Source organism: Loxodonta africana, chromosome 13, assembly GCF_030014295.1.
Source record: "Loxodonta africana isolate mLoxAfr1 chromosome 13, mLoxAfr1.hap2, whole genome shotgun sequence".
In the NCBI taxonomy this organism is placed as follows: Eukaryota; Metazoa; Chordata; class Mammalia; order Proboscidea; family Elephantidae; genus Loxodonta; species Loxodonta africana.
Genome location: NC_087354.1, coordinates 52,280,414 through 52,306,544, shown reverse-complemented (window position 1 = coordinate 52,306,544; position 26,131 = coordinate 52,280,414). Strand labels below are relative to the sequence as shown.

The 26,131-nt window shown below is 37.2% G+C and overlaps 1 protein-coding gene across 2 annotated transcripts in view; it reads left to right on the top strand.

The window, feature by feature from the left end:
* Positions 1-26,131, top strand: part of USP3 (ubiquitin specific peptidase 3) — an 87,901-nt gene that overhangs the window by 28,065 nt on the left and 33,705 nt on the right. For both annotated transcript variants that reach the window (XM_064267433.1, XM_003418345.3), the window contains exons 3-4: positions 3,357-3,488; positions 22,249-22,332. In XM_064267433.1, coding sequence (XP_064123503.1) covers positions 3,357-3,488; positions 22,249-22,332 — 216 coding nt within the window. The remainder of the gene's footprint in view (positions 1-3,356; positions 3,489-22,248; positions 22,333-26,131) is intronic.

The window sequence follows — 26,131 nt, the reverse complement described above, 5'->3', positions numbered from 1 at the left end:
CATTTCTTCCCAGTTCTTGGCTTCAAAATGGTGTTAGTTTAGTAGCTCTTTTCTTCTAACACAAACTCAAATAAATATCAAACTTTGTGTTTTTTAGCCTGGTAGTAGCACATTTATTTTTACTGCTCTTTTAGCTTAGAAAATGCACTTGGAATGTGCTTCAGAAATTAATAGCTTTGCAACAGGCAGATGGGAAATCATAGTCATACCGGCTTAAATCTATATTGTATTTATCTGAAATATTTCCCCCATTGTTATTTTTAAACCCTCATTGCATGAAGAAAGCATCTTGGTTTGGTTAACTTTTGTTTTTTCACATATTTTTAGTCCTGGAATTGAGTGTTTTTTCCGTGTACACTTAAGAGTACCTTTGGAAAATGTTAACTGCGTATCTTAATTGTGGCTGTTGTGGTTTTGAAATCTCTAGGATTTGGGGAACCTGAAAATACTTTGTACAGATAACATTTTTTTAAAAGAGAAGAAAAGTAGAAGCACTTAAATTCTGCACTTGAAGAGACAGATTCCTCTCCTAGATTTTGAGAGGTGAGAATTATAATGCAATCAATTGATGTAGCTCTGTTCTCCAGCCGTCTCATAGTGCTCTACAACCTAAATCTTGAAGGTCATGTGCCAACGAAAAGACCTGGCAAGCTCTCAAGACTTGGAGAGATCAGTGTTCTTAATAGCAAGCAACAAACAATTCTCTAAGCATGTTTTGGAAAAATAAAGTAGAAATTTTCTAGTCTCTGCAGGTAGGCTGTTTCCAGTTACAAGCAATCTAAAATTTAGAAATTCAGCATGGTTTTGGAGAAACACGATTAAATAGATGAAACAGATAATAAAGTAGCCTGGACTTGGATCTCCATTTTACACAGCTGCTTGGTTAATTTTCTGTTATCCTGGGTGCCTGGGCGTGGCTTGCCACGTGTTCAGATTTTTCAGTGATTTTAAGCCACGTGTCTGAAGAGAACTCTTAAACCGAACACCCTTTCAGCTAGGAGAAATAGTTTATCAAGAGCACATTCAGTTATATATTCTCTTGGTCTTCATGACACCGTTGCATCTAAGTTTTTGAATTTTTAAGATTGTCATTAGAAATCTGTGGCTTCTGTGTAGCTTGAGACACTTCCTCTTGGGCTGCAGGTCAGAGTGTCTAGTTAAAATCTAAAACTAGATAAAGGAAACACTTGTTTTATGTTAGCCAGCTTAAACGAAGCTGTTACTTTCTGACTGATGTATTTGAGTATTAGCCAAAACATTGCTGATCTTAATGTCAGTGGTCATCATGCTTCTTATCTGGTCACTGAGATACACGGTAACATTTAAATATCCAGTACATTCAGACACTATGGTCTCACGATGAAATGAACTGTATGTACTTTACACAGTTGATCAGTTTTCAGAGAAGAGAAAGTGGTAATGCCATTTATTATTATTATTATTCTCTGATTCTGAAGGTATTCCTCATCATAAACATTGCTATCGTTTTTCATGGCGTACAGTATGACAACAATACAGTAAATACACTATGTATAAGGGTAGAAAATGGAGCTAATTAGATGTTGAGCTTATATGATGCCCTGGAGTTTACTTTTTAAGTGAAATATTGTGTGTTTCCTGTTTCATGCAGTAACATGTCGCAGTATGTGCTTAACGTGAACACTTTCTAAGCAATTATATTCTTTGGATTCCGAATAAATAGTAGTTAAGCAAGTAAAGGAGAATACTAATAAAAATAATTGCTAACACTCATTCATTTATTGTGTGCCATGGATTACTTAACTACCCAACAACCCATGAGATACAGGTACTATTAGGTCCATTTTACAGAGGAGGAAAACGAAGCACAGACAGGTTAAGTAACTCACCCAAGCTCACATGGCCAGGCTGTGACAAAGCCTGCTTTTGAACCCAGGCAGTCTAGTTTTAGAGCTTGTACTCTTAGTTATGATTTTATTTTAAAATGTATTTTAGTCCACTTTTTGGACAGAGGACCCATGAATACCCAAACGTTAGTTGCTTTTGCTACTATGAATAAAATGGGAAAAGATCAGGGTCAGATTCTGAGTTGAGGTTAGCAGTGCTCTGATGCTTCCAGCTTTCCTGGAATGTAGAGACTGGGCTTAAAGTTGATCCTCCCTGCTTTCCACAACTACTGTGCTTTCCCCAAGGTAAGTGTTACTCCTGATGCGGCTAAGGGGCCTTATGGCAAGATCGTCCTCTGAACTCCCGGAACCTGCGCATTTTGGTACCATTTGGCCAACATTTGTTTTGACTGTTCTGACTTTTCAAGTCAGCGATGTTTTCTACAAATTGGCTTATATCTAGGAACTGGGAGATTTTTGTTTGATAAGGGTCTTCACAGTAGTGGTCAGTTACAACAGTGTGCAGTATTTTGGTGAAAACCAAAAAAAAAAAAAAAGCAAACCCGTTGCCGTTGAGTCAATTCCAACTCATAGTGACTCTATAGGATAGAGTAGAACTGCCCCATAGGGTTTCCAAGGAACGCCTGGTGGATTTGAACTGCCGACCTTTAGGTTAGCAGCTGGAGCCTTTAACCACTATGCCACCAGGGTTTCCATTTTGGTGAAGGTGTAGATGAATTTGGGTGCATACCATCTGCATATATGAACCTGCATTTTGCTTGTTGTAATGCAATGATTTAATAAATCAGAGTTGGAAAGTATTACAGATTTTTATGAAGGTAGCCAACTTTTATTATCTTTGTCCATGTAGAGAAATAACAGTTTATGTAAGCTTAAAATGATTTGTGTTTTGTGTGGATCGTTTCTAAACAAACCCCTTTCAGTAGGAGTGGAGCCGATTATTCAGGTGTTGAAATAAAAGATCTGAAGCCGTATATATCAATGAGACAGAGGTGGAAGATTATCTTGTTTCCATATCTGACTCTCAGGTTTTATGTTAAGCAGCAACCAGAGTAGGTGGAGCATGTGGCCCTGTGGATAGTGGCTGAGCACTTTACAAAGCTGGTCTGTGATGACAGCCTGAGTTGGGAGTTACTGGTCTAAGAAAAAGCTTAAAAAAAACTGTAGCAAAAGCATCAGCAAAGGAGTCTATATGAGTGATAATATCAATGGTATTGACGCTGATTTGCATAGATAATGCCCTTCCTTGCCTGGTCCTAGTCTTGTGTGTATTTAAGAGTTGACGGTAATAGTTAATGGCAAAAAAAAGGAGCATGTTTTAAGTATTCAGCTTAAGAAATCACAAAATGATTGAATGTTCTTTAAGAGTGTTCTTTCTCATTCTGCTTTGATTAACATGTAATTTTCTTACTACTTTAACTTCCAAAGCAACATTTAGGTTAAAATGAATTTTCATTTGGTTTTTGGAAGGTATGTGAACGGCCATGCAAAAAAACATTATGAAGATGCCCAGGTACCCTTAACCAATCATAAAAAGTCAGAAAAGCAAGACAAAGCTCAGCACACGGTGTGTATGGATTGCAGTAGCTACAGTACGTACTGGTAAGTTAATGTTTTCTAGAAATGTTAATCCTTCCTGGTATGTGCAAGTGTTCTCCCAGCTCCCCACCCCCTCCCAGCCTCTAAGCTGCTGCCATGACCCCTTTCAGTCTCCTAAGGGTTCACAGGGGACTGGAGCCATCAGGAATGCCTACCCTTATTCACTCTGGTTTTACTTTGCATTGTTCCTTTCAACTTCTAGGCCTCCTCTCCTCTCCCACCCCCTGCTTCTTGTCTATCCCAGTAAGCTTCAGGGAAATGAGAAGTATCTGTTTCTTTGTGTCCGTTCATTATCATTCTTTTTCTATCTTTGTTGTTTTTGTTATTAATTGAAAGATGATATGATAAACCCTATGTGCCTTCTCTCCAGTTGACATTTTGCCATGTAAGCTTCAAAATTTTGACTTCTATATTGAAAAAAAAAGAAAACAAAAACGTTTTGACAGTTTTCTCCCAGCCCAGTTCTCTTCTCTCCTTCTCCTTCCCTAGAGGTAAATGTTAAGAATTTCTTGTGTAGCCTTTTAGTCTTTTTTTTTTTTTTAAGTATTATGTTCTTTAAAAGGAGGTTGAAGGCTCTGTTCTTTCTTTGTGATATAATATACGTGCCTGTTTCATAGAAATGACGATAAAGTAGATATCTATTTTTGTGGCTGCTTAGAACTAGGCTGGGTTATTTAGCTTACAAGTGATATTTAACAATCCGTATCTATTTAGTATACTCAAAAGGTCAATATATTATTGCCATTTTAACTTCAATGTAAAGCACATTTGTTTCCTTGACTAATAAATTATGATGAATAATTCTTTATTTGTTTTAATCAGTTTGGTTTCCGTTCAAGAGGTTGTTGACATTAAAGGGGGAAAAAACAGGCTTATGTTTAAAGGCACCCTTTGGGTTTCTTTTTCCCCTGCCAGACAGCTCTTGAATGTCACCCAAAGGCAGTACTGGACAGAGATGGGGACTTGAAGTCCAAAGATCATTTTGATTTCACACATTCAGTGCCTGTCCTTTTTACACTGTCCTTCATTGATAATTGAATCATAGAAATGTCTCCATCAAAGAGGGGAAGAAAAGGTCGGGAGTTTGCTAGGTCTTTTAAATTTTTACAGGTTTAACATTCAATTTTGGTTACTGAATCAAATATCTTAAGGTTTGGTCATTCAGATCACTACTGTTTCAGTGATCCTCTGTATGGAAGAAGGTGTCCAGGTCAAGAAGGGAGACAAGCTAGAGATAAGTGAAGATTTCAGTAAAAATGAACATCTTCCCCAGATGTGCACACAAGAGCTAGCGTTCACTTTTTGGTTAGTTGCTGTTATGTAACCTGCTTCCTACGAGAGTTAAGCAGGAGCCAGTCTGTTGAAGTATTTTCATTTGTATTTCCCATTCCTCTGGGAACCTCATGTATGAGAGTGACATAGGTGCCGCATTTACAGAGCCACGCGTTTGCATGTGGTTGTATTTCTGCTTCAGACAACAGAGATTAAGACCATTCTCAAGGTCTCTCACAATCATAGGGCATGCCAACTTCTACGTACCAGGAGTCAAAAACATTCAGTCTCTGTTTTTTATTTTTATTTTTTTAATTTATTTTGCACTCTTGATTTTCAGTTAGCAATGTATATGAATTGCTTAATAGGAACTTTGGAAATACACTTAAATCTCTGTGCGCTGTAAGTTTCCAGTAGGTTTTCTTGCAATTTGTAAGATTATGAGGAAACAGCTCTTTGAGGAGATTTTAAAAACAGTGGAGTGGCCTTATATTCACAGGGCTCCTTAAGCATGTAGGTTATATTCTTTATATATTGCATTTTGAGGGAATACTTTTATTAAACAGAAACTGGAATTTCATTTGTTTTATATTGGTATGGTGCGCTAAAGTGTGTGTCGTTTCATGACTGAATTGGAATTAACTGGCAGATCTTAAACCTTGGGAAATATATGCCATGGCGGAGGCTTCTTGGCCAGGTGCCAGCCTTTTGTGTGAAGTTATACAGAGCTGCGAGTGTGCAGACACCCAGAGCCTCTGAAAGGCAGGAAGGGAGCCGCAGCTGGTCACATTACTGTCTCGTTTATGGGTTTTAGAGCAAACTGCCAGGGAATCACCCTCATCACACTCACGGCCAAAAAGGAACCTGGGATACTTGGAAGCCAATGAAGCTGTGGTTTAGATTAACATTTTCCCACACCTCACTATAATTAAGAAATAAAAAGAAATTTCCTCTTTCTGTAGGGTGTGTGTGTGTGATTTTCCAGTGCACTTCCCGTAATTTCACTTCAGTTTACGTATTTTCCTTGTGGTTAGACGGAATGATTTGCTTCAGGTATAAAATATTGGTATATTGCGTTTAAGCTACTTGATTATGAATTACTGTGCTTGTAGTTGAAATATTCTGGCATTAGCTAATGTTAAAGCCCCTTTCCCAGTATTCTGTGCTCTAGAGAGGTTGTGAGATGCTCTCAGACTCACAGTTTTTCTGTCTTTATTTTCTCCCTACCAAGAATCCCTACCTTCTCCTATCTTTGCATATCCTTTATGAAAGTATTGCCGATCTCCACCCCCCTTCCCCAAGCCTCAATTGTAGCTGGCCATGATTTTGGCTGACCTTATAGTTCTTGGGATACTTGTAATTTCATGCTGCACACTTAGTTATTTGGTAAATGTCCTTGGGGGCTGCAGGAGCCATATGTCAGATCTCCATATCTGCTGTAGTACTCAGTATCTTGTGCAGAGCAGACAATGTGTGTTTGAAAGATTGAATTTTGTTAACTTCCAGAAGTGGGGAAAGTTATACCAGGTCAATAATATTGGGTCCTCTGGTCATCTTGGAGGACTGAAGAGCCACAGAGCTTTTTTCCTGAAGAAGACCTAAATCATGGTATTGTGTTGTTGGGTGCCGACAAGTCAATTTGGGCTCATATTGACCCCATGTGACAGAGTAGAACTGCCCCATGGGGTTTTCTAGGCTGTAATCTTTAGAGAAGCAGGTCACCAGGTCTTTCTCCCATGGAGCCGCTGGGTGGCTTTGAACCGCCAGCATTTTTGGTTAGTGGCCGAGTGCTTAAGTGTGCCCCTGGGGCTCCTTAATCATGGCATAGATGAGCTATTGTATTTCTCTTGCAAGAGGGATACCCTCAGTTCTGATATAAACAGGACATCTAGAAGAAGCACATAGTAACCAAGCAGAACAACATGAAACAGGTCACTATTCCAAAAGAGGGAAAGTGATACCAATACCAAAAGGGATAATTTTGATTTGACAGGAACTCATCCCTTTGGGGGATAAATCAGATCAACATGATACCAAGTTGGAGGCAAATGAAGATTTCAATACAAATGAAAATCTTCCCAAGATTTGCACTCAAGGGCAAGTGTTCAGCTTATTGTTTAAGTAACATTTCCTTCCCTCCCACCCTAACTTCCCTCCCTAACCAGTACAAATGGAATTGTGTATGGGATACAGTATTGTGATTGAAAAGAAACAAAGATTAAAATTAGGAACTTTAATATGATTTTTTATGTAGATAGACATTTGGATTAGTAGATGTAAAATACTAAAGAAATAGAATTTTTTTACTTTTGACATTGTCTTGGCAACTTTGATCCTTATCAACAATAACAATTTTTGAGAATATAAAAGTGTAAAAGGGATATTAAAACTAAATACTGGAATTTTCCTTTTCAGGCAGGTAATGTTTTAAAACATTCCCTTCAAACAAATATTATAAAATGCTAACCGATTCGTTTGTCTAGAAAAAAGACTTGTATTTCAGATTTTAAACAATTGTAATAAATAGCAATTTTATTTAAAATTAATAAAAGTAAAGCTCTTATTTGTGGGTTTAAATTGATACTGGATCAGTTCCAAAGGCAGTTGTGATTAAAAATAAAAAAGAGGAAAGTCTTTGTTGACTATACCTGTGAACTATTTGGACACAAATTTTCAGTGTTGTAAAATTAGAGAACAGGGAAGCTTTTTATTTAAAAATAGTGTTTTGAAGTTTAAAGGAAACTTTCTAACAAAGGTGGTCTGAAAACGTAAAAGGCTCTTCTTTAGTAAGCTGGTATTTGTCTCCTTTTAGCAAAGAATATGGGGCTTCTCTACAGGTATTCTTCTAATTTTCCATAATTGGCTTATTTGATGGCAACACATCAGAATTTAATAACAGATAATTTAAAATAGGCTTATTTTCTAAACGAGTTCTTTTGGGTTTTAACATTTCTTGGTTTGAAATAGATTAAGCCATTCTATTATCAGTGTTTTTTTTTTCCTTCAGTATTCTGCATCTGTCATTCGTCATAAAACCAGAGGTCACATTTACCTCTAGGCGTCAAAAGGTTATACAAGTGGAGGGAAAGGAATTTAAAACTTAGTGGAGGACCTGACACTGCCCCCTTCTGGAAGGGTACTTTTTGCACAAAGGTTTTTTTGTTGTTGTTGTGTTTTGTTTTTATATTAGTATTATACATAACTTCCTGTTTAAAGGTAACTTTACAGTAGATAAAGGACTGGTGATGGAAAGATTTCTTCACAGTTGCATAGAAAAATCAGGTTCAGTATATTATGAGTTCTTCTTTCAGAAGAGCGAAGGATAGTTTGGTTTGGGAATACTAGTTTTTCAAGAATATGATGCATAACCTTATTGCTTGGGTAGTTCCAATAGCACTGGCAACAGGAATGAAAAACAACTTAGAGTTTAAAAGCTGAGAAAGAGGTAAGGGTTTTTCTCTGTCTTGGGTGTGATACACTCAGTGAGGTGGTAACATTTTGGGTGAGAAATGAAAACAGGAAAAATGGCAGCTTTTGGTAGAGGAAGCTATTTATACAAAATAGTCTTAAAATACTCTTAAGAGAAGCTAGTTGATAACACATTCAATTCATATTGTGCTAAAAAAAAGGGGGGGGAAAGTAAAACACTAGGCTGATTCTATTATATGAAAATGTATACCCTTCACATATGTAAATCTCTCAGTTTTGTATTCTTTGAATAGAAGAAAATAGTGATAGAGATAATTTTAAAATCTCATCTGTTTGGCTTTTAGGGAATATTTTTTGTATGTGTATTTGTAATTAGGTTTGTCTAAAATAAAGTTTTAAACAAAGATTAAAGCTATACAATATAAAATAAATACCATTGTCTAAATTCCTCATTCTGACTTAGTCTGACTATGTTCTAACTATCCACTCCTGTTGAGGTAAAGTGGCCTTCTAAGAGTAAAAAGAAAGACTAACTTGAACAGAACTGTCTTCCCTTTTAAGCTCGTTTTCTATTTGCTTTTTCCACCTCTGGGCTTAATATAGACAATGTATCTTGATTTATAACATTCTCCTTTTATTTTCAGTTTTTTATTGTTTATTAATGGGAATTCTAGGCTAAGAATTTTCCTTTTGTGTGCAGGTTTAACTGTCTCCTATATATATATTAATATGTATTGTTTTCATTATTATTTCACAGATGTTCTGCAGTTTACTCTTTTATTTCCTTTGATTTAAAAATTGGGAGAGACTCTGTTTCCAAGTGGTCAAGTTGTAATTTCTACTATTGTTGCTCATTTCCATTTTTTTTTTTTTTGCATATGGCCTGTGCTGTTTCTGCTTTCAGGATCTTATGGATGCTTTCATTTTAAGAACTAATAAATAATCAGTTATTTTAAAGGTTTCATGGGCACTTAAAAAGAAAGTAAACTAAGCATTCAGCTTCAGAAGAAAGAAAAGTAACAGAATAAAAGAGAGCAGAACCAAAGGAATTAATAAAGCTAAACATATTTAATAAAAAGAAAAACAGTAAAACAGTAGCATTGGCAGATAAACTCAGAGGATGGTTTCAACAAAAGAAACCATTGTCTAGCCTAATCAAAAGTCCCTGGGTGGTGCAGATGATTTGTACTCAACCACTAATCAAAGGGTTGGCAGTTCAAACCCACCCAGTAGCACCACAGAAGAAGGGCCTGAAGATCTGCTTTTGTAAAGATTACAGCCAAGAAAACCCGATAAAGCAGCTGTACTCTCTAAACATGGGGTTGCCATGAGTTGGAATCAACTCAGTGGCAGTGGGTTTTAAGCCTAACCAAGAGAAAAGGGGGAACAGGATAAATACAAAAAAAAAAAATTTGGAGTAACAAAGGAGAAATAACCATAGGTATGAAAGAAATTAGAAATAATGGAAATCGGGATAAAATGAATAACTTTCATAGAAATATAAATTTTCGAAATTGATTCCAACCAGAAAACTTATTGACCAATAACTGTGGAAGAAATTGAGAAGAGTTGTGAAGAGTTAATTCTTGTTTTTCATGCACGAGGCTCAGCTTGCTTCATAGATTAATCCTTTCTCATCTCATGGAATGATACAATTTAAAGTTACCCATAGCACATGAAGAATAAAACAAAGCATTATATGGTTACCAGAAATTGAAATAGATAACACAAAACTAGTTTTTTTTATTAACTTAATCTGTATTTTGAGATAAGATTTTATTCTTTTGTGGCTCCTGGTGGATTATGTAGGCTTTTAAAGTAAGAGCAGAAGTTAAGGTATATATGTAAATGAAGCAGAGAAGAGTAATAATGTTAAAGTCAGGATCTGCCAGAAGCTCAGGGGTAAAGTAGAGAGGAGATTCTAGAAATTAAGAACTTAATTCCTGTTTAGAGAGACAAGGTTCTGTCTTAGGAAGAGCCCTGGGTCTGAAGTAGAATACCCAGGCTCAAGTCTTGACAGGCTTTGAAATATAGGCAGGGCCACAGTGGTGTCACTAGGGTTGGTGTCACCCAGTGTGGTAACTCATGTTGTCACCCCGACCTCTGTGGGCGAGGCAAGCCAGTGGGGGGTAGGGAGCCTCTGTGGGTGCAGCAACCCTTCCCGCAGCTCCTCCCGTCTCTCACTGGCCAAGGTGGAGACCCTCCTCTCCGCCCAGTGACAGGAGGTGACAAGTTACTGCACTGGGTGACACCAACCTTTGTGACTGGTGGGGGGGGATGGTGACGAGATGTCACACTGGGTGACCAGTACACCAACCCTAGTGATGCCATTGCCTTGATGGTCCGTTCCCCGAGAGTGCCAGCCCACTCACCTTTGCTGCGGTAGACCCTGGGGTCATTTTGGTGTCACCCCCTCTGACTGTGTCAGGAGGTGTGATCTGCACCTCCCACATGCCTCTAGTGATGCCACTGTAGGGTCAAAAAAAAATGAGCCCAATATTCAAGGTAAGAAGTTCAGGTATTCTTCTGTAGGCTGGCCAGTCTACAAAATGTAAAACTCAAGTAAGGGCTTGGCAAGATTCTTGGCTAGCTCCCCACTGGCCAACTCATCCTCTCGGGAAAGCATATTGTAATGAAAGTGAGGTGATACTATAAGGATGGTATTGAATATCTTCTAATTTATGAAAAAGTGAATTGTTTCTACATTTCAGTCATAGGGAAGATATTTTGGATACACTTTTAAGATATGTGATTTTGTGTCTGTGATTGAAAACTACAGCTGTAGATGGTGAATAACCACTAACGGCTTTTAAAAGCCTGACCATATTTGTATTTTAGAAAGCTCTTTCTAGTGATTAGTAAATATATATTTTTAAATTGAAATAATTATACACATGAACAGTAAAAAAAAAAATCTCCTCTCAGGCCTCAAATTCTAGCCCTCTTTCTCAGGGTTAATTGTTGTAAATTAAAATCCAGAGTACTTATGATTTGAATGAGGAGGGTGAGGGGAGGAGGAGCACCAAGAGTGGTGCCTTGGCCTGGGCTTTTGGGTGAATGTGGTACCATTAGCTTAGAGGGAAATTCCCAGAGGGAAATGATGGTTTTCCAGGTAGAAAATGACAAGTCTGTAAGTGTGGGGTGCTTCGAAATCAGGCGCCAGACACAAAGACTAAACTGGGCCTTAACTGCTGGCGTCTTAAACAGAGATGTCTCAAGAAGGCAAGAGAAATAGTTTGTGTTAAGGTGGTTTTGGGCATAAATCACTCACAAGTTTTCTGCGTGATTTAATAAAACTCTTTTCCCCATTCCTTGTGTTTCCTTTTTTAGCATTGTGCATCCAGACATTTTACATATGCAGAATAGATTTGTTTAGTCTTTTGGTTTCAGACTGGGAGTTTCTAACTAGGAGACTTCTCCCAGTGCTGTCCAGTGGAGCTGTCTCTGCGGAGGGACATGTTCTGTATCTGTGCCGTCTAATACGGTAGTGACTGAGCAATAAAATAAGGATGAGAATCAAAGCAACGTATCCATTATTCAGTGCTTTTTTGTTTTTGTTATTTACGTTATGTTTGAGACCTTCATGTAAGTCAGACTCTGTCCCATGTAGAAGTTTCAAAGATAAAATAAAAATTTCCTTGGGGGAGGGGAGGGACTGCTTGCTTGTAAGACTAAGTTTTCTTCATAAAGAATCTATACCTTTAACTTGTACCATTCTTAACACATTTATTCCTAGGTATAGAGGAAACCCTGGTGGCGTAGTGGTTAAGTGCTACAGCTGCTAACCAACGGGTGGGCCGTTCGAATCCGCCAGGCGCTCCTTAGAAACTCTGTGGGGCAGTTCTGCTCTGTCCTATAGGGTCACCATAAGTCAAAATTGACTCGACGGCACTGGGTTTGGTTTGGTTTTGGTATGGTTTATAGATCTTTATAGAAGGAGCCCTTCTGTAGTTAAGCACTCAGCTACTAACATTTGTTGGTGGTTCAAACCTACCAGCCGCTCTCTGGGAGAAAGATATGGTGATCTGCTTCCATGAAGGTTAAAGCCTTGGAAACCCTGTGGGGCAGTTCTACTCTGTGTTATAGGGTTGCTAGGAGTCAGAATGGACTCAGCAGCAGCGGGTTTAGTTTTTTTGGGTTACAGTATACAGTTTTTGTCATTATGGTGAGTGTTTTGAGCAATGAAAAGGTGCTTAATCCAATCTAGGAAATGAATGTTTTGTTTTACTTTATTGTAATTAATGTAAATTTAAATAGCCGCATGTGGCTAGTGGCTATTATATTGGATAGTTAAAATAGGCACAAAAAATTATACCTTAAAGCAAATTTAATCTGGTAAAATGTATCAAAAAGAAAAATCATGTAATTACGAAGTAGAGGCAGTTTCAGCTGAAGTTTGTCAGTAATCTGCTGTGGGTTATTATACCACTGAAAAAAAAACCCGTTGCCATTAAGTCGATTCTGACTCACAGCGACCCTATAGGACAGAGCAGAACCGCACCATAGAGTTGCCAAGGGGTGCCTGGTGGACTTGAACTGCTGATGTTTTGGTCAGCAGCTGTAGCTCTTAACCACTACACCACCAGGGTTTCCATTATACCATTAGAAGCAAAAAAAAAAAAAAAATTAAGAGCCATTTCTTTTTAACCTAATAATGTTGGAATAAAAGGAAACTATTAAAATGTAATAGTTTAGCAAAAAGAAAAAACACAGAAACATATTAAATGATGAAGTGCTAGCGCCATTTCTGTTACAACCAGAAACAAGACAGAAATAAATATCTCCTATCATTATCATCATCGTTATTATTAAACATTGTTTTGGCAGTTCTAGCTGTTGCAGTAAGACAAAGAATGAAATAATTAGGATAAACATTGGAAAAGAAGAAAAATTATTTCTATTTTTAAGTTCTATGATAAAATGCCTAGAAAATCCAGGGAACTTTAGTAGAAAACCACAACTGGAATTAATAAGAGAAGATGGAATGGTGATGTGTGATAAATATACAATAACTAATAGCTTTCTCTTTATTAGCAGTCATCAGTCAGAATTGGAAATGACAAAATCACAAAACAAACACCACCTAATGGCAAAAACTGTAAACTATACCTAGGACTAAATGTATTAAGAACAGTTCAAGTTAAAGGTATAGATCCCGTGTGAAGAAATCCTGGGATTATAAGCAGTCGTCCCCCAAGTTTTTATTTTATCTTTAAAACTTTTACTTGGGACAGAGTCTAATTTACATGATGGTCCTCAAACATAATTGTGAAACATTTAAAAAATCTGAATAATGAATATGTTACTTTTATTAATAGAGAAGTATTTATTTAGAACCTGCTATTTTATGTGCTAGCGTCCTTGTTTTTTAATGCAGTGGTCTTCAATATAATATACTGAGTATGGAAAGAAAATATTAGCATTTTTATTAAAAATTTTTGTCTGAAAAACATTAAGCTTTGTTAACTATTGAGTATGCCTGCTGCCAGTGGTGTGTAGATTAGATGGCCTTGTGTTATGAACTACAGTGAACTACACACTTCTAAACAGGACTTCTACAGATGTTAGCCTCACCATTTGTTCATGTTTTACAGTTTGCAGTGTATTACAGTTTGTTTGCTTAGTTAATGTGGATTTACTTAGTTTTAACCAATCAGCCCTCATCAAATGGACATAACATTTTAAAAGGTTTTTGCAAAAAATACCACATGGTGATGTTGATGACGTACACACCATTAACAAGAAAAAGGCAAGCTGGCATACATTCCTTCTCCGAGCACATCAAACATAGAACAAGGTAGAAATTCTGGAGGACACCATGCTTGGTAAAGTAGAGGGTCAGCGAAAGAGAGAAGACCTTCAACAAGATGAACTGACACAGTGGCTGCAATGATGGGCTCAAGCATAGTAGCGATTGTGAGGATGGCACAGCACCAGGCAGTGTTGCCTTCTCTTGTACACAGGGCTACTCTGAGTCAGAACCGACTCAGTGGCACCTAACAACAAGTAAAATCATGGATGACTCAGATCTAGTAAGTTGGACAAAAAGTTAAAAAATTATCAGGAAGAGTATACGAAGTACCAGTTTATACCCAGTATCATTAATGTTGAACCTCACTCTATGTGTATATTGTACTTTGAGATACTAGTTTAATAATAGTATAAGATGATCAGGAATAATGAAACATCTTAAAATAGTTTATTTCATCTCTAACTCATTCTCTTAAATCTTTATAACATACACATAATAATTTAGAAGTACTTGTATGTATGTAATTAATACAAATACATATTTTGCGGATAGTAGGTGACGAGTTTTGTAGTTTATTTGTAACTTGATTAGGAGCCTTATGAAAATGGTTTGAAGATCTCTTAGTAGACCGCTGTTCTGTCTTTTAGAACTAGAGGGCATAAGGAGTGCAGGGCAAAGATAGGAAGGGAAGAAGTGTTCTAAATTTAGAATTTTAAAAAGGAAGTAAACCCACATTAAATTTTAGGGCCAGAAAATGATTGAACCATACTGAACGTTTTCATTTTTGAAAGATGAGGAGAGAAAGTAAGGATGGGAGTACTCAAATGAGGAATACTTTTGGCTATTAAACAAATACCAAGAAATGGAAAATGTTGAGGAGTAAAGGAGTTGGTAGGATAGGAGATGAGGGCTCAAATAGAAAAGAAAGCGGACAACACTGAGGTAAGAGGGAAGATGGGCGGAGAGGGCAGGAGAGAAGAAAATTTAGGTGAGGCCGTCTCTGTGGGGACTGTCAAATTTAGCTGAATTTGGCTACAGATGGCTGTGGATGTGGGAGTCACTGAGGAAGGGAGGGAAAGGAGAGATCACATCAGAGGAAATAACCCAAGTGCGGAATAGGGTGTTAGTGGAAAGGGAGGAGAAAAAAGACAGGTTTTTGGGAGATTATAGGAGGAAGAATAACAAGGATTAGGCACTCTTAGATGCTAGCAATTAAATGTAAATCAAAATCTAAAAATGAGCACAAAAGAAATGTAGTGATAAAATGGAAAAGTTTCACTTTTTTGTTTATTAAAGTAAGCAGAATATGGAATAACTTAAGCTGCGATTTTATCAATTTTTTTAGCCCTTAATATAGTATAACTTTTTTTTTTTTATAACTTGTTTTTCTTATGAAAATTTACCTGCTACTTGATGTGTATTCTTTTAGTGCAAGGTAGTGAAAATAATGGTGTATCTTCTGTTCCTGACAGTGGTATGTATGTGTGTGTGTATATACATTATTACTGTGCCATGCATTTAATTAGGAGTTTATTAAATAAATACTGGAAACCCTGGTAGTGTGGTGGTTGAGAGCTATGGCTACTAACCAAACGGTCAGCAGTTCGAATCTAGCAGGCGCTCCTTGGAAACTCTATGGGGCAGTTCTACTCTGTTCTGTAGGGTCTCTTTGAGTTGGAATTGACTTGACGGCAATGGGTTTTTATTAAATATTGGCTTAAAGAAATTTAAAGCTACTTTAAGATCATACTTGGCTTAAGGAATTTGAGTTTGAGACTAATCTAGACATGGCCAAGATGACAGTGAAGCTTGTGCTAGGTGTTAGAAATAAGGCAAGACAAAATTCTCCCACACCTTGCGTTTTTATACCGTTTTCTTATCTAACATCTCTACTGTGTTACCTAAAATGATTTATAAATACTATTTTTTCTCTTTAATTCTCAAATTACTTCAGTTCTTTTCCATAGTTCTTTCTACTAATACAGAAATGAGCCTTTGTCTTTCTCTGATAATCTCACGATCCTATAGAATTAGTAGAGCTCATCTTTACTTGAAGAATCACCTAAAATTGCTAAATGAAAACTTGTTTAAATATAAATTTAATAGTATCAAAAGTTAGTCACCTAATGTTGGCAGTTCCTGATTTTTGTTTAGCACATGAAGTCTGACGTATATAAAGAGAATCCGGACCCTGAACCTTCTCTTCTACTGAAGTTCTCATCAAGTTATTGAACCCTGCCCAGATCCTCCCTTCACAATTTCTTGGTGCCAGTAGCACGTAAAGAACAAAGAAGGAGTAGAATTTTTTATAATATGATTTCAGTTACATTTTGGGAAACAGGTATATCTTCACCGAGGGCATTTAACCATACTTTTTTTTTTATAACATTTATTTCAAAATGGGAAATGTATTCTGTTATGGATTGAATGGTCCCCCCAGAAATGTGTGTATCAGTTTGGTTGGGCCATGATTCCCAGTATTGTGTGGTTGTCCTCCATTTTGTGATTGTAATTTTATATTAAAGAGGATTAGGGTGAGATTGTAACACCCTTACCAAGGTCATGTCCCTGATCCAGTGTAAAGGGAGTTTCCCTGGGGTGTGACCTGTACCACCTTTTATCTTACAAGAGGTGAAAGGGAAGCAAGCAGAGATTTGGGGACCTCATACCACCAAGAAAGCAGTGCCCGGAGCAAAGTACGTCCTTTGGACCTGCGGTCCCTACGCGGAGAAGCTCCTAGTCCGGGGGAAGATTGATAAGAAGGCCGACAGAGAGAGAAAGCCTTCCTCTGGAGCCGATGCCCTGAATTTGGACTTCTGGCCTACTTTACTGTGAGGCAATAAATTTCTCTTTGTTAAAGCCATCCACTTGTGGTATTTCTGCTGTTGCAGCACTAGTGACTAAGACATATTGCAAGTTGCAGAGGACCAGTCTATACGTATTGGAAACACAACCTATAAGTTAGGCACCTTTTTGTACTTCTTATTCTAGTGTAATCTTCTTGAAGGGAAGGTTAAGAAGAGTGGCTAATTTTTTTTTCAGGTGTTAGAAGTAAATTCAGTTCTGACCAAGTAGCTTAAGATAATTGTCGTCAAACAGGTAGAGAGTTTTAGAACTTGTTTCCTTTAAGTCCTCTGTTTGTCTCGGGATTTTCATAAAACACCAGTATTAGTGGACTAGTTTCAGTGTGAAAGCAGTGTCTCAGTTGAAGACTAAAAAAAAAAAGTAGCCAGAAATTGTTCAGATTCTCCATTGATTTCTTACCTTTGCCACTTCCTGTGTTTTGACCTGTAACTGGGAGGGGGAAGAAATCCAGATGGGGTGTGCAGGCAGCTAGTTTTCCTGGAGAGGAGTGTGCACGTGGCAGGTCACAGTCTGCAGAGGAAAGAAGGGAACGTTTATTGAGCCTCACCAAACGCCAGACACTCCTAGAAGTTTCAGCTTATGGATGTAGGTACTTTTCTGACAAAGATAAAACAACACTAGTATGGTGTGATAAATTCAGACAGTGCAAAAGTTACATCATGAAAAGTTGATGTCCCTGTTTGAGACTGTGAGAGCCTGGAACTAGACACGGTGGGTCAGAGGCTCCATGCTGTCCGTTTCCTGTTCTGATCATTCCTGCCACATTGTCTTTTAACGAGCTTATACCACTTTACACTTCATGAATAGTGATGAGATTATCTCTCCTTACAGACAACAGTTCTGATCTTTCCTTGCTGATATACTCAGTCTTTAATTGTCTACAATATTTGCTAAATGTCTTCAAATTTTTTTGATTAAAAAATCCAAATGATAGAGAAGTGTGGTGTGAAAGCCTCATCACCTGTCTCCAAAAATCCCACTCTTAAGAAAAAGTCCTTTTAATGGTTTGCCTGAACACCCAATCGGGTAGGAAGACATACGAATAAAGGATCATACTACACATGCTGTTTATGCAGTTTGCTTTTTTAACAAAATGCTGTGGACATTTTTCCATGTCAGTATTTATAGTTCTGTGTTTTAGTGATTATAAAGATGAATGGTAAGAAAAAAATATTTAACTTTTTAAACAGACTACTCTTAAAGCTCGTGGGGGCAGAGTAGCACATACTTCCCAGACATAACCACAAACCTCGTAGGATTGGTTAACTGGGTTTAAAGGCTTAGGACCATAGTCCCAAGGGACAACTTGGTCAGTTGGCATAACATAGTTCATAAAGACACTATTCTACATCCTACTTTGGTGAGTAGTGTCGAGGGTTTTAAAAGCTTGTGAACAGCCATCTAAAATACAGCTATTAGTCTCTACTCGTCTAAGGCAAAAGAGAAAGAAGGAAACCAAAGACTCAAAAAAAAAAAAAACTAGTCTACAGGACTAATAGCCCAGGGGAACCATGGCCTCATCTATCCCGTGACCAGAAGAACTAGATGGTGCCTGGCTACCACGAACAACTGTTCTGATCAGGGACACATAGGTAGTCCTGAACAGAATGGGAGAACATTTAGAACAAACCTCAGTTTCCTAAAAAAGGCCAGACTTACTGGACCATGTGCATGTATGGCTTGTAATATTTCTGTTAGCTAGGTCTGCTAGCCCAGGGAGTAGGATCCTTACTGCTATAAAATTCTATAATATCACTAGTATCCTACCAATAAATATAATTGTACTAAATTGTAAGAATCAAATTTTATTTTGGCCGGTTTTGTTTTCACTGGCTTAAGAAAATCTTTTAATTTTTTTTTATAGTTATCTGTTTTTCAGGGGCTTGTTTGAGGACCCTAAGATTAAAATGTAAAAGACTTCTTTTAACCTTACATGTTTTTTTCCTCCTGTGATCACTCTTTGTGAAACAACAATTTTGCATAGCTAACACATGGTTTAAAATCAAAACCATAGCACACGTATGGGTTTATCTGTAGACATATGCATGTAATGCATACCTGTATACTCATCTGTGCTAAGGTTGTGGTTTTAAACCATGTGTGAGCTCTCTAGAATTGTTGCTAGCTAACAGAATCTAATTTAACATTTTCTAGTAGCCACATTAAAAAAAGCAAAAAGAATCAGGGTGAAATAAATTTTAATCATGTATCTTATTTAACTTTATATAGCCAAAATATTATCCTTTAAACATGTAATCAATATAAAAATTAGAGATTATTTTCATTCTTTTTTTTCATGTAAAATCTTCAAAATACAGTGTGTATTTTACACTTAATGTCATATGTTCAGATGTTAAATTTTCAGTGGAAATATTTGATCCGTATTTAGAGTCATAAAAATTAAAGTAGATTCACACTATTCCAAACATTATTAAAAGTTTTCCAATAAGTAAATCAATTACCAAAAAATTGTTTTTCTTTAATATTCACATTCATATTGACAAAACTAGCTCATCTTTTTAGAACAATTGATTTGACTCCGAAGCAAAAGCATATCAGTTTCAAAACTTTGTTCAACTTAAGTAAATTCACGGACTCTGACATCTCAGTGCCACATTGATTTCAGAGAAGTGTTACATAGACTGAAAAAAAAAACTCTTAAATTTATCCATAACAACAAAGTGTTCTTCAAGTTTTTCTTGTAAGTTTTGTAGCCGATTTACATAATGCCCTCGATCACAGTTAAAGTCTCCTGCATATTGATTCATGTAGAAGAATGTGTAAAATTATTATTATTGATTTGTGTTATGAAAAGTTTCAGTATCAACATAAATTCACATACCTGTCTAGCAAGGTCACAAATAAACTTTTTCACTTCTTGGATCTTCATATTTAGCTCATTGATGTCCAGTGTGGCGTAGGTGAAAGTATGTAAATCACACGGTCGTACTTCCTTCGAGAAACCCTTGAATTGGAGTGAGCAGTCCAGTAAATTTTTGCTACTGTTCCATGACTCAAGCAATTGCCTTGGCACAGAACACACAGTTGTTAAATTCATTGTCTTCTGTTTCTTTCAACAGTTCCGTAAACCGGTGATGATTCATAGCATTTTAATAACTATCCATGATAATCTGCTTCAGAAAATTGAGCACAAATATTTTCAGTTTGTGTCACACAGTGGAACAAATGAGGGAAATAATCCCAATACATCTATTTTTGCTGTGGCATAGCTGACCCATTGTCTGTCTTGATAGAAACTTTTTTATATTTAGCTGAAAATGACAGATATAAATGATTCAAAAATATCTACAACATGAGACCCTTTTTTAAAGGTTGCAAATAGACGAAAACATGTCTTTGTGAATTTGGAAGTCATTTGAGATAAAATGTACCCAAAGTATTAATTGGGCAGTATATCTCTTACATTGTAAAACTTACCTAAAACTAGAAGGTACTTGCAGTTTTTTCACATTTTGGTTTACTTGCTCTGTGATATTGTCGAGAGGTCTAGAATTCACCAACAGTTGTGTGGTGGCTCAATTAAGATCTTCGACTTTTTGTAAAATACTCTTTAATCATTTCCTCATAATTTTAAAACAAGACTTGTTTTACTTGTGACGGTTTAGTTTTTCATCTCGTCATCTAAAAATGGTTGTCTGATACAAGAATACAAGCTGGCCAAAGTTACAAGCTCAAATCCTTTAAAAATTGTTTAAAATTTTTTTGTTCCGATTCCAGATGAGTAATTTCATGGGTTATTTTTTGACTGTTGAGAGGCAACTTCTTGTGTATTAATGTACATTTGCTCTGGAGTCCCTGGGTAGTGCAGTTGGTTAAGTGTTCGATCACTAAATGAAAGGTTGGAGGTTTGAACCCACCTAAAGATCCCTCAGAAGAAAGGCCTGGCGATCCACTTCTGAAAGGTCATAGCCTTGAAAACCCCATTTAGTCAGTTCTGTCCTGTGTGTGTGTCTGTGCACACGTGCACGCGCACGCACATACACACATAGTATGCATTTGCTGAGTGTCTCTTAATACTGTTCACTTTAACATCTTAAAACTTTTTGACACCAAGAGCTTTTTAATTTTGCTGTACTACAGCAAATTGCAATTCCATTCTTTGTAAAAATAACCTTCTTCGAATCTTTTCTTTATCTCCTCTCTATTCTACCTCAGTAGTATACTTTCATTTGGAAGTTACTTTTTTTCTATTGTATTTCATTTAATAACCAATTATGGTTTATATAGCGGTCACTGTAACTTAAGCTGTCTGCATAAAGTATTTAAACAGGCACATGACAGTGTTACATTTATTACACAGCAAAGTCCTTTGAACCAAGTCATTCCAATGACATGAACTAGATTGGTGATGTTGTTGTTAGGTGTCGTCAGGTGGGTTCCAACTCATAGTGACTCCACGTACAACAGGATAAAACTGCCGGGTCCTGCGCCATCCTCGCAGTCGTTGCCATGTTTGAGCCCGTTGTTGCAGCCACTGTGTCACTCCATCTGGTTGAGGGCCATCTTCTTTCGTGGACCCCCTCTGCTTTACCAAAGCGTCATGTCCTTCTCCAGGGCGCTAGAAATAGCGCACACACCCGGCACGTGCACTGTAGCGCAGCGTCTTATGGGATGCAGTGATAAAAGTGAAATATGGTTTTACCAAGACAGTATCTTGGTGCCGGCTTTGTCAAAATTGCCCTTATCCCGGGAAAAAAATTGAATGCTCTTGTACCAGTTAAAAATTATTATGTGTAATTCCGTATCTTAATTGCTTATTGACTTGTTAAAACGCACACAGACAGTATCAATTTTTTAAAAAGCCTTAGAGACCTTCAAGGCAGTTCTCAGTTTTCTAAAGATTTAGCTACTGTTTTATCCTTCCGTTTTTAGCACCTCAGGATGAAAAGAGTCAGTGCCCCAACTCATCTGAATTCAATTTATTTTAATTAAATTATGGTTAAGATATACAACTTTATTTTTAAAGTCTTTTTAAAATTCAAATATTCCTATAGATTGTTAATTACCTTTCCTCTCTTTTCACTTACATCCCTCCCGCCCTGCAGTTCCCCAGTAATTTCTGTTGGGACGTATCCCTGCAAGCTTTAGGTTTAATGTTGTATGCGTAGACTTGCTGCTTTTCATCTCATTTTCCATGTATTATGCATCACTAACAGGAATGTAACACGTGTAACAGCTTGTTTCACTTTAGGAGAAATTGAAGAGCGTTTGAGTAAAAATGTGAGAAGCAGCTAGTGTGCGCTGCCCACGTGGCTCTTCAGACAGGCTCTGAAACGGCATTCCATTGGGGGTCCAGGCCCCCTGTCGACTTGCCACCGAGGTAACTGCCCGCAGAGCCACGCGATCCATCGGCTTGGCAGCGGCGGCCCCTTCAAGTGACTCCCTCAGACTCTTCACACACACTGACCAGTGCTTTCCTTGCAGTTATCGCTGTGACGATTTTGTGGTTAACGACACCAAGCTGGGGCTGGTACAGAAAGTCCGAGAACACTTACAGAACTTGGAAAAGTAAGTAGTAGGCCTTGAGAAAGGCAAGGAATGGGATGGGTGGAGGGGTGTTTTAGAATTTTGGGGTGGGATTTTTGTTTATGAGCTTTCTTACCATATCCAGGTTTTTGTTTTGTTTTAATTATGGTAAGTATATATATATATAAAACGAAATATTTTTTACGTGTACAGTTCAGTGACATTAATTCATCATGTTGTGTGGCCATCACCACTATCCAAATTTTTCTATCACCCTTAACAAAAGCTTAGTGCCCCCTAGCAATGGCCACTTCTCTTCCCCTCCTCCACACCCGTGGTAACCACTAATAAACTTTGGTCTCTCTACATTTGTCTATTCTAGATATTTCATATAAGTGGGATTGTATAGTATTTGTCCTTCTGTGACTGGCTTATTTCACTCAGTTTAATGTTTTCAAGGTTCGTCCATGTAGTAGCATGTATTGGGGCTTCTTTTCTCTTTATGGTGGAGTAATACGCTGCAGTGAACGTTGGTGTACATGTATTTGTGTTCCTGCTTTCAGTTCTTTTGGGTATATACCTAGGAGTGGAATTGGTGGGTCACAGAGGAATTCTGTGTTTAGCTGTTTGAGGAACCTCCGAGTTGTATTCCACAGTGGCTGCACCATTTTACAATTGTACTAGCAATGGCTGATCTACATCGTGTTTTTAATGTGATTGAAATATTGATAAAATAAATCTTGGGTTTAGATACTTGAAACTGTATCCATAGTTAATGTTTGTAGCTCAGTATTTATTCCATTCAGTATTTGTCATAAACCATATCCAGGGGCCCAAGAGTTTTTTAGTTATTGTGCTCCGATTTATAAGCTAGTTTATTTGCAAGAGAGAGTTCGTGGGTACAAGAAAGGGGCAGAAAACAAATATGAATCATTATAGAGTTACCTTCGATAATAGAAAATCCATGTCAAGTGTCTTATCAGGTCTGCTTAGAAACACTAAGATTAGGCATTATTTTTAAGGGAAATTAGGTTTAATGATCATGTAATTTGTCCACTTTGCATCCGTATGATAGCACGAGATCCTGGTTTTACTTTTCCCTTCTAGTATGGGGCAGTGTATCATTTGAAGTTACAAAGAGCTGTGAAATGCTTGGTCATCATCAAGAAATTATTTATGTGAGTAGATGTTCTTGCTGTAGCCAAATAGAGTATTTAGATAATACTCACTGAACTTAAAATTCAAGCAATAAACAGAAACCCAGATAGCCATTGACGCTACTGTAGAGAGAGCCATGGCTCTGGAAGGCCTACTGACTCAAGTGAAATAAATGCATGTAAGTCGTCCAGACCATCCGGGGCTATCTAATTTATCTTAGCAGTTGTTGTATAAAAGTTATTGTGAGAACATGCCCAAAGCAGGGTCCCTTAGCAAACTTAAATGTAAAGAAAAGAGAATATTTTAAAATTATATACTGAGGGGAAGTAATGTAAAGCTCACTTCTTCAGGTGAAGCACTGTATGGTTTTGGTTAACCAGTGTCTTCATGCCTGTCTTCTTGACTAAGTAGATTATAAAGCTGATAAAAGAAAATTTATTTCTTAATAAAATTAAAATAATTAAACCACGTTGGATTTAAGTATTTTTGGCTTGTCATCTTTTGACTCTTTCCTTCTTTGAAGTGATTACACCCTTTCTTTTAATTTGAACTCAGTGGCATGAGCCCTAACTAGGACTAGAGACACAGATCTGAATATCCACTTTGTCTGAAATTGCTTACAGTTAACTGTCAAGTAGGAGATTCCTGCAGTGACTTATGTAACATCACTTTTTGGTATGGTGTTGTCATCGTGAATATCTTACTAACTTTGTTATAGAAATGAATAGTGAATATCTTACTAACTTTGTTATAGAAATGGGTAGCTACAAGCAGAATATTTTTCTGCCACTTATAGTTTTTCTTAAGAAAAGACTACCATCTTAATCCCAAACAAATTAATAGAATGAAGCCAAAGGGAGAAGAGGGCATTTAAGAACCTGCATGTGTTGTGCAATGTCTTGGTTACCTAGTGCTGCTATAACAAAAATACCACAAGTAGATAGATTTAACAATCAGAAATTTATTCTCTCACAGTTTAGGAGGCTAGAAGTCTGAATTCAGGACAAGAGCCCTAGGGGAAAGATTTCTCTTTTGGCTCTGGAAGGAAGGTCATTGTCTCCTTTCAATATTTGTAGGCCCAGTGTTCCTTGGAGATCTCCATGTGTCTTGACATCAGTCTTCCTCTGGGTGTAGGAGGTTCTCAGTGCAAGGACCCCAAGTCCAAAGGACGTGCTCTGCTTCTGGCTCTTCTTTTCTTGATGGTGGCGAAGTCCCGCCTGTGTCTGCTTGCTTCTCTCATTTATCTCTTGTAACATTTTTTTTTAAGATAAAAGGTGTGACTCAAACAAGGGTGTGACTTGAGTAAGGGTGTGACTTGAGTCTCGTGAGGCTGTTACTCAACCCTCTCGTAAGGCTGTTACTCAAGATACACCCTACACTGATTCTGCCTTATTGGCATGTAGAGGTTAGAATTTACAACACATTACAAAATAGAGGATAATTACATCAGATCACAAAATGGATGACAACCACCCAATACTGAGAATCACGGCCTAGCCAAGTTGACATATATTTTGGGGGGACATAGTTCAGTCCATGACATGCAGTTATCAAATCTTTCATTTCCATCGACCACTTCATCAGGTAAAAGGTGTCACAGACCACCTTGTCGTCATTCCTAACTGGCCTCACCAAGAAATCTACCTTGCATTCTGTTTCCTTTGTTGAAAACATTACCTACATTAATTTTTTTTTTTTTAAATAACAGGCTTTAATCTCCAGTAGAAGCTACAATTTAAAAACAATTATTGCATTTGTGTTTTATTAAGTTGAGATTGTTCTGCATATCATCTAGAGCAGCGCTCTCCATTAGAGCCTCTGCTGTGATGGAAATGTTCTGTAATCTGTGTGGTCCAGTATGCTAGCCGGGAGTCACATGTAGCTGTGAGCACTTGAAAAGTGACTCGTGCAACTGAAGAACTGAGTTGTTAATTTTATTTAAGTTTAATTAATTTGAATAGTTACACGTGGCTACTGTACTAGTGTGGATCTAGATAGAGAATTCTGCCACTCTGCGAAACAGGGTAAAGTTTAAAAACTTTTATTTTAAAAAGCTAAATGCTTTATTTATATACATCAAAACTGAAAGTTATTAGGCATTGTTGCTAAGTGTACATATACTATGGTTATGATTCAACTTCTTCACTTACAGAATTTGTGAAGGAATAATTTAGCACGATAATGTAAAGAATTCGCTCTCTGTCTTCCTTGGAATCAGCAGCGCTCAGACACGCGCACACAGTCCTGCAGTCATGTTTTGGGGGAATATTGATTGATGCTCTGAAGACATTATATCTCATTTGGAAATGTTGGAAAGAAAAATAGTTACAGATTTCCTTCAGATTAGCCGGGCACTGTTAGCGACGGGAAAGAATTGTCAGATTTAGAAGCCTGTGTGGTTTAACCATAATTTTTATTTCCTTTGGATTGCTTCTCCCGATGTGTAATTTTAAAGTGACCCTTTGAAGATAGGAATTACGTTCTGATAAATTTTACACAAAATGTCTCTTTCATCAAGAAAAATACTGAATAATGATTTTAATTCAGAATTTTTATGCTTTAGAATACTCATTGCAGTAGAGCTGAAACAAATAAATTCATATAATTTAATATTATATATTTTATTTATCATTCCTTGAGCCCAGATCATATCATAATCTATTAAGCCAAATGACCAAAATGT